General features: G+C 43.6%; 1 protein-coding gene across 2 annotated transcripts in view; it reads left to right on the top strand.

Moving 5' to 3' along the window:
* Positions 1-9,619, top strand: part of EPB41L4A (erythrocyte membrane protein band 4.1 like 4A) — a 254,773-nt gene that overhangs the window by 153,976 nt on the left and 91,178 nt on the right. For both annotated transcript variants that reach the window (XM_024743369.1, XM_024743370.1), the window contains exons 8-9: positions 975-1,063; positions 1,620-1,683. In XM_024743369.1, coding sequence (XP_024599137.1) covers positions 975-1,063; positions 1,620-1,683 — 153 coding nt within the window. The remainder of the gene's footprint in view (positions 1-974; positions 1,064-1,619; positions 1,684-9,619) is intronic.

Genomic DNA, 9,619 nt, shown 5'->3' with positions numbered 1-9,619 from the left:
TTTCTTTTTTTTTTTTTTTTTTTTTTTTGCGGTACGCGGGCCTCTCACTGTTGTGGCCTGTCCCGTTGCAGAGCACAGGCTCCAGACGCACAGGCTCAGCGGCCGTGGCTCATGGGCCCAGCCGCTCCGCGGCACGTGGGATCCTCCCGGACCGGGGCACAAACCCGCGTCCCCTGAATCGGCAGGCGGACTCTCAACCACTGCGCCACCAGGGAAGCCCAGAATCCCACTTTCTTAATTGGGATTTGTTATTGCCCGGAAATGAAAGGTTTCCAGTCTTTACCTAGCAGAAGAGATCGTATTTTAAAATTTTTGAGCAGTCTTAAAGTCACAAATGGAAATAGGAAGCAGCATGCTGGAGACCTCAGAAAATCCATGTGTATGTCTGCAGGTGGCTGCCTGAGGTTTCTGGGGAGGGCGGTGGTGAACCAGGACTCATGATTGTCGCGATCAGAGAGTAAGATCAAGACGAGTCCTTGGAAGGGGCCCTTGAGAGCAGCCAGTGGTTGTCAGTTCTTGGCTGCACGGGAGAATCACCTGGAGCATTTATGTGTTTTTGATACCTGGGCCCCTTCATTACAGATTCTCATTTAACCAGTTTTGATGGTACCCAGGCATCAGCATTTTAAGCTGCATGAGGGATTCCTGGTTAATGTACAACCAGGGTTGAACACCACTGTAGAAGCAACACGGGGTGAATCAGTCAGTGGCTGGATTGGTAGGTAGTCCAGGTTCTCTTAATGAACTGAGGTGACCAGTTAGAAAGCACTAAGAAAAATTTTCTTAAAAACTTTGAAAAACATGAGCAGCACATTAGCTACCATGATAGCTTAGCTAGCTTTCTAAGCTGGTGTCTTTCAAAAACCAGATCTAGTATTTATGCAACAGATTATGTGTGTATGGCTAGTTACAGTTTGAGAAAGAGTTTTTACATGAACAAATTTATGGTTATAAACATATGTTTGTTTTTGTAGGGAGAAAACAAATCTGAGTATTTCTTAGGATTAACTCCGGTTGGTGTTGTTGTCTACAAGAATAAAAAACAAGTGGGGAAGTATTTCTGGTAAGTTTAACTTGAGGACAGAGTTGGTATTAAAGTTGTATGCTGTATGTATTCGGCTTATGGGACTTGTATGTCATTGAAGGAGTTGGGGAAAGGCAAACAGGTACATTTCCAGTGGTTGACAAGTAAATGAGTGAACTTGGGTATAAGTTTTCTTCCATTGCATATCAGTGTATCTTTTCTCTGTAAATTTCAGGTATTTTGGTTCTGGACTCTCTTGTCCATGGAAGCTGTGTGTAGTAGGATCTCCTACCCATTCCAGGGTAGTCTGTGGGCCCAGGACTCCTCTGAGTTCTAACTCTAAATGGGGAAGGATCTGAGAGAGATAGGGGAGCCCATAGCACTCCACTGTGTCTGGGAAGGCAGCACCACCAGAGCCTGGGGAATCCAAGCTTGTCTTCATTTACTGGAGAAGCCCAGGAGAGTGAGAATGGAGTTTTGTTCAAGAAGGTGTCCAGAATGAAGGATGTACAGGGAACGCTCTACAATTACAGTAGCAGTCTATAAACCAGTCTTTTTCTACTGAATACTTCCCACTATCTGTTTTGCTTTTCAGGCCTCGGATTACAAAGGTTCACTTCAAGGAGACACAGTTTGAACTCAGAGTACTGGGAAAAGATGTAAGTTTGTGTTTAGTGCTTAGCTTCCCTGAGACGGGAAGTCTTGTCTACTCATTGATAACTTAGAAGACACGGTGAAGTAAAATCGCCATGTATTCTTCAGCTGCAGCCACATGGAAGGAGGCTAATTGACTCATGTGAACAATTTGTCAAGGAAGGAAAGGAGAAATGAGTAGAAATGAATGAGTTGGTAATGGAGAGATGTCACTTCAGTTTTAGCAAAGGAAAAAAAATAGCCTTTCTAGGGCACAGGAGAGAATAGGATGTGATTATCATTATTAGTGTAATTCGATCTTCAGTATGGTCTATGAAGGTAAGATTCATGTAATTAGAAGGGTGCAGCCTGCACGCGGGATAAAACGTGTCCTAATTTTGTCCCGAAGTCAATTGAACAACAACCTGTAGGGAGTCACACTTCTATTCTTTCCCTAGTTGAGCGTGGTAAATAAACCAGATGGGAAATTCTGGATGCTTTCAAGGGAGACTGTAAGCCAAGGGTGCAGAAATGCTGATGGTCACTCTGCAGGTTGGCAGTGACCTCCAGGACTGTTTGGGTAGCGGGTACAGTGTTTGTCAGAGCCTCAGGGTGCTCTCGTGCATTGACAGGCAGCTTTTAGGAAACTGGGCAAAAGAAGACAGGATGTGAAAGCTTCCTTTTAATCTCCCTGTGAAAATAATGCTCCCTTGAAGTGCTATTCCTATAATTCATGTTGGGATACGTGGATGAAAATATGACGTAGGAGAATTCATCCTTCTGTCTCCTTGATGCTAACTTTATGCTGAAAAAAAACTTAAGTGAACAGTGTTGAATTGACTTTCTAATAAGATACTTGTAGAAAGAAGTAAACAAAATCTGCTGATGCAGCCACAAGCTGGGATACAGGAAGCAAAGTGGCTGCAACCACAGTTGGAGCCTGGTATCTGGTTTAGTGCCCCACGTGTAGCAGGTGCTCAGTAAATACTTGCGGCCTGATCAGTGAACTGATGTACTGGGATGGTGGGCTGTCAAATCAGAAAACCTGATACTACTATTGGTTCTTCTTCTAGAAAAAATACAGTGACCCCTCCCAGAACTGTGTGATATGCTGCCAATTATTGATGAAACTAAAATTGAATTTTTGACATGAGTTTTAACTTGTAAGGAGGGGAAATTCCTAGTTTTTAAAGGAACGAATAGTCTAAAAAGCTTGTAGTAGTTCTCAACAGTCTAGTCTGAAGAAAGTCCAGTTTTCTTCAACCTTAAAAGATGTGCTGATAAAAGATTGAATTAAAATTATCCAAAAGTATTGTAGAATAGCTCATTAGATAGTAGTGTTATACAGTGTTCTTCCTATCCTGCTGCTGGTTTCATGTGACTTGATAATGCAAGGAGTAAGGTCTGTTTAATACTTGGAAATAACATTTCAAGTTTTTAATAAGAATGTGATAATGGGAATTCCCTGGCAGTCTAGTGGTTAGGACTCCGCTCTCTCACTGCTGAGGGCCTGGGTTCAATCCCTGATCAGGGAACTAAGATTAAGATCCCACAAGCTGCACAAACAAACAAAAAAAAAGAAAGTGATAATAAAATGATAAGGCTTTTCATGAAAACAAAATAAACAAAGGGATTACATCAATCTAAAAAGTTTTGGCACAGCAAGGGAAACTATCAACAAAACGAAAAGGTTTTCAGGAATTCTGAATAAGTCTAAAATTATTTGTAGACTAAAATTAGTTTAAGTCTAAAATTATTTAGACTTAAATTATTTTTAAGTCTAAAATTATTTTTAACTTTAATTTAAGTAGCCAAATTCCAACTCCTGTACTCCAAAAGAAAATAATAATAATAATGTCATCATCGCCACTGTAAAACTTGTACATATTACATTAGATTCTCCTCCCAAAGAATTCATTATTTGTTGGGGGGTTGGTAAAAATGGATAAAGGGGGTCAAAAGGTACAAACTTTCAGTGATAAAATAAATTGTATATTTGAAAATTTCTAAGAGAGTAGATCTTAAAAAGTTCTCATCACAAGAAAAAAAACTTTTATATAACTATGTAAGGTGACAGAGCTTGACTTACTGTGGTGACCATTTTGCATTGTATACAAATATCAAATCATTATGTCGTATACCGGAAACTAATATAAGATTATATGTCAGGGGGCTTCCCTGGTGGCGCAGTGGTTGAGAATCTGCCTGCTGATGCAGGGGATGCGGGTTCGAGCCCTGGTCTGGGAGGATCCCACATGCCGCAGAGCGGCTGGGCCCGTGAGCCACAGCTGCTGAGCCTGCGCGTCTGGAGTCTGTGCTCCGCAAAAAGGCCGCGATAGTGAGAGGCCCGCACACCGCGATGAAGAGTGGCCCCCGCTTGCCACAACTAGAGAAAGCCCTCGCACAGAAACGAAGACCCAACACAACAAAAATAAATAAATTTAAAAAAAAAGAAAAAAGAAAAAGGACCTGTTCCCTCAATAAAAAAAAAAGATTATATGTGTTATACCTCAATAAAAATATAAAAAAGAAAAAGAAATTTCATGGAAGCATTACTATTATTCAAAGTCATTTTTTCCATTTAGACCTAAGTTATTTTTGTGACTGAGGGCCTTTGGTGAACTCCTTGCACATTATTATTACAGTGCCTTAAAATGTCTTCTACAACCTTGGGATAAATATTTGGTAAAGTTGCAGCTAACTCGAACTTTCAGCTTCTTACATTTCTTCATTATTAAGCGAAAACAATAACAAAATTGATGTCAGCATGTGGTTTTTTAAAAAAATGGCAGTCTCCACAGGGTGGCCCGGTTTCCTACACACACAGCTCAGTCCCTTTGCTGTAGCATCTCTGAGAAGGCACAGATGTTTGTTTGTGTGCAGCCTGAGGCACTGTGTGCTCCTGGCAGTGGTCTCTAGTAAGGTGCCAAAGCAGGTCACATATAGCTCAGGCTTGAATCAAAGGAATTTTAAAATTTATTTTATTTTATTTTTAAAATAAAAAAAAAATTAATTAATTAATTTTTGGCTGCATTCAGTCTTCGTTGCTGTGCACAGGCTTTCTCTAGTTGTGGCGAGCGGGGGCTACTCTTCGTTGTGGTGCGCGGGCTTCTCATTGCGGTGGCTTCTCTTGTTGTGGAGCACGGGCTTTTGGCACGCAGGCTCAGTAGTTGTGGTGCACGGGTAATTTTAAAATTTATTTTATTTTATTTTTAAAATAAAAAAAATTTTAATTATTTAATTACTTAAATTTTGGCTGCATTCGGTCTTCGTTGCTGTGCACAGGCTTTCTCTAGTTGTGGCGAGCGGGGGCTACTCTTCGTTGTGGTGCGCGGGCTTCTCATTGCGGTGGCTTCTCTTGTTGTGGAGCACGGGCTTTTGGCACGCAGGCTCAGTAGTTGTGGTGCACGGGCTTAGTTGCTCCATGGCATGTGGGATCTTGCCGGGCCAGGGATCGAACCCATGTCCCCAGCATTGGCAGGCAGATTCTTAACCACTGCGCCACCAGGGAAGCCCTAAAATTTACTTTATTAAATCGCACACTAATTTAACCAAAGCACTCCATTTTCTGAGAATTCTGGCTTTGCAGACTCTTCTTTCTCCACCAGGGTATCTTTGTGAGGTGGTGATTTACATAATGGTAGAATTAAGTTGATTATTATGGAGGCCTAACTGTAATCACAGATTAAATAAAAAAGGCCCCTGAAACCCATTACCTGGAACAATAATCACGGTCAGCTTGGAAAAGGATTGAAATCCTTATTCTACTGGTTTTCCAGTCGGCTGGTCCAGTCAGAGAGACTTAACTCTTTATGTTAGGAGCTGTTAGGGCCAAGTTCAGAGATTGAGTTCCCAAAAGAACAGCAATGTCCTACAGATAAAAGATTTTCCTGGTGTCACACTATGCCACTAACACTGTCCAATTCCACTTTTTACTATTTACCATGTCCAACAAAACAGATTGACATATCTTATTAGATAGTAATAATGTCTAACGTCTGTTTATATATTGCTTTGTATCCACAGATAACAATCTCATCTTTTTTCTTTTCAGTATCCCCACCAATATTTTCTCTTTTTCTTTCTTTTATAAATTTATTTATTTATTTATATTTTTGGCTGTGTTGGGTCTTCGTTGCTGCGCGCGGGTTTTCTCTAGTGGTGGTGAGCAGGGGCTACTCTTTGTTGCAGTGTGCGGACTTCTCATTGTGGTGGCTTCTCTTGTTGTGGAGCACAGGCTCTAGGCACGCGGGCCTCAGTAGTTGTGGCACGTGAGCTCAGCAGTTGTGGCACACGGACTTAGTTGCTCCACGGCATGTGGGATCTTCCCAGACCAGGCTCGAACCCGTGTCCCCTGCATTGGCAGGCGGATTCTTAACCACTGCACCACCAGGGAAGTCCCAGGAGCCCCATTTTTAACATGATGAGTCTGAGGTGTCTGTTAGACTTCTGAGTGGGGACATTTAGTAAGTGGGCTCTGTGAGTCTGGAGTTCAGGACCAATGTCTTTGCAGAATATTCAAATTTGAGAATCATTGACATATCCCTGGATTCAAAGCTATGACACTGTATGAGGTCACTAGGAGAATGAGTGTAGATGAGAAGAGAAGAGGAAGAACCAGAAAAGGAGGTTGAGAAGGAACAATCAGGGAGGTAGAAGGAATCCTAAATTGTCCTCACCTTTGCCAAGTGAAATTCATGTATTAAGTAAGGTTCAAATGATGCTGACATGTCAAATTAGATAAGGACTGAGAATCAACCTTAGGAATGTAGGAGGTCACTGATAAGACCAGTTTCAGTGGATTGAAGAGTGAGTTTTAGCAACTCTACTCTTAGCTCTTTGTACCCTAGAGAATCACAAGGGACATGGATATTCCTTGCAACACTTACGTGAAAGTAAAAAAGAAATAAAATAACAGAGACGTTCATTCATAGGAGAATGGACACCTAAATTCATGCATGTTAAGAAAAACAAAAGAGGTAATAGGAGGAGTGGAATTGGAGATGGTGAGTGTGGACAGCTCTTCTGAGGAGTTTTGACACAAAGAGGAACAAATAGGGAGATACGTGGCGGGGGAAGTGGGGCAAGAGGAGGTGTGTATTGTTTTGTTTTGTAAGTTGGAAGAAATAATAGCACATTTATATCCTGATGAGAATGATCCAATACATGGTGAAAACTTGATGTAGGAGGGAGAAATGCTGGAATGGTACTTGCTGAGTAGAGGATAGGAGATGCCAGCTGTTATATAATTGGAGGCATATACATGGTTTTAGAGAACAGCCAGGGCAGCTCATCTCTGGTTTGCAGGCAGGAAGAAGGAGTGTGGGAATGTAGATTGGGGAAGGTGGTTGTTCTCTTATGACCATTCTGCTTTTATTTTTATTATTATTATTTATTTATTTATTTATTTGCATTACGCGGGCCTCTCACTGTTGTGGCCTCTCCCGTTGCGGAGCACAGGCTCCGGATGCGCAGGCTCAGCGACCATGGCTCCTGGGCCTAGCAGCTCCACGGCATGTGGGATCTTCCCAGACCGGGGCACGAACCCGGTTCCCTGCATCGGCAGACGGACTCTCAACCACTGCGCCACCAGGGAAGCCCTCTGCTTTTATTTTGAGGGAACTAGGTAGCACGCTCTGCAGTTGAGATTGAGGTTGGGGAGGATGTGTTGGGGTCTGAAGGAAGAGGAAGCTATTAAATAGTAATTTGGGAGAGAAAATGGACATGGGACGTGTGGTTTGATGATGTCCTATGATAGTTTCATGGTGTGAAGTGTCATCATTTCAAGGGAGCCCACTCGTGGTGTGCTTTTCTCCAGCCACATTCAGTGGCACTGGGGCAGGCATGGAGCAAGTGGGGAGTTGGTTTTGTTAAGAAAGCAATACAAAGGAAGAGAAGGGCAAGGGAACCCAGTGGGGCAGGGGAGTGATTATAGTGATTTGCCATGGAGTTGAAACTGGATAAGGAGGTGACTGAGGACAGTGAAAGAGCGGTCGAGTCTGTGGGTGGAGGTCCTGGTTTAGTTGAAAGATTGTTGGGGGTAGAGTATTGGAGGGAGTTAGCTGGAGAGGGAGGTGGTGATCAGAAAGTTGGGTGCTAGGCATTGAGATTAGGGAAGAGCTTCAGTTATTGTAAAGGGAAAGTCCTAGGGCAGTGGTTCTCCTGGGGGCAATGGCCTCTCATCCCCTGCTCCCCAGCCCTGGGGATGTTTGGCAACATCTAGAGACATTGTTGGTTGTCACAGCGCTGGATTGGGCAGGGATGGTGCTGGCTTCTAGAGGGTAGAGTTTGGCTGTGCTGCTAAACTTTCCCAGAGTGCTGGGTGTTGGTACAGGAAGGCCCTCCTCCCCCAATAAGTGTCAGTAGTGCTGAAGCTGAGAAACCCTGCTCTGGAGTTAGGAGCATGGGGGTGAAGGGTGGAGAGAGGGGGCAAGACAACCTTGTTGGAGAAGAGAAGTTCAGGAAACTGAGATGTCTGGGAGTGGGAGGGATCTTTTTTTTATATATTAAAATTTCCAGTAGTTAATGCAAGAGTAGTATTGGAGAGAGTGACAGAGACTGTAGTAGCATCAGCCTGTGAGGGAGATGACTTAAGGGTGACAGCCACCATAGAGATCACAGGTGATATATATTATCTGATGAGATTCAAACCTGGGAGTTCTTATGGGGAGGGAGAGAGAATGGTCTGCAAGTGGCAATGGGGAGCAAGGAGGATCCTCCCCCACTTGCAGGCCCAGTGATATGAGAAGCGTGGGGGCAGAAGGCACAGCACCGCATCAGCGCTGCGGTGCACACTGTCCTCAGAGGAGAGCCTGGGTTGACCGGCTCAAGAGGGTGAAAGCAGCACCCTCTCTGTTTAAGAGAACAGATTGGAGCTGGGGGATTTTGCTGTTGTTGGTAGGCTATGAATTCCAGAGGGCACCAAGGAAGTGTTTCAGGATGTGGGTAGCAGTGAAGGAGGGGGGATAGACAAGGGGATATGCTGAGCATTATTTGGGGGTGACTGACATAAACAGATATAGAGGACATAGTGAGACGGGGTCCAGTGGGTTCAAGGCAGATGAAAGCGAAGAGGCTGTGAAATTCGAAAGGGAGTGAGGGTTGGTTTTCCACGTCTGCTGTCCACCCTAGTGATGAAGGTAGAAGGCCGGAGGGAAGTGAGATGGTCCCAGTGCACTAGTGCAGTCCTACCTTTCTTGGGAGAGGATTTCTCTGATCTGTGTGCATCTGCTGGGTCTTGATGCTGACTGATGGACTGCTGGAGGGGACTGGGTGGTACATCAAGCCTAGGGCCTCACCCACTGTGATCAGATTTACCTTTCAGAAAGAGTACTCTGGCTGCAGGGTGAACGTGGAGGTGAGAACAGAGACAGACAAGTTAGGAGACTGAAGACTGATCAAGGGGAGATGACGAGGGGGTAGTCACCACAAGGAAGGAGGCAAGTGGACAGATTTGAGGGGCATTTAGGAGGTAAAATTGCTTCTGATTGGTAGCAGATTGAATTTTTTTGTGCAAAATAGGGAGGAATTCAGGATCATACTTGAATTTCTTGGTTTCATTAACAGGGAAAGAATGCAGTCCCCAGAGTAGGCCTGGAAGTTGGCATGTACTAAGCACATTTGTTGAATAAGTGGAAAAAAAATAATGCTGTGATTACATTTACGTGTGATACATCATGGAACTAACCTCAGCCAAACCTACCCAGTGTGACAGGATGTAGAACCAAAAGGTTTCTGGCAGCTCTGGCCACGAGTAATTAGATGCACTTGGCCGAACTTTCAGCCTGCATTGAGAAGAGGAAGTCATGGTGGCCAGGAGTTATCACTGTTTGTCAACAAGCCCAAGAGGTCTTGCTTACGTAAGCTAGGGGTTCCTTTCATGTTTTTAATAGAACTACAGATTTTTTTTTTTTTTTTTTTTTTTTTTTTTTTTTGTTTAAAAACCTCTCCCCCTTTTTGTGT

The sequence above is a fragment of the Neophocaena asiaeorientalis genome, unplaced genomic scaffold (genome assembly GCF_003031525.2).
Source record: "Neophocaena asiaeorientalis asiaeorientalis breed wild unplaced genomic scaffold, Neophocaena_asiaeorientalis_V1.1 scaffold26, whole genome shotgun sequence".
Classification (NCBI taxonomy): Eukaryota; Metazoa; Chordata; class Mammalia; order Artiodactyla; family Phocoenidae; genus Neophocaena; species Neophocaena asiaeorientalis.
Note: the sequence above shows the minus strand (reverse complement) of the source record. Positions and strands in the feature narration are given on the sequence as shown.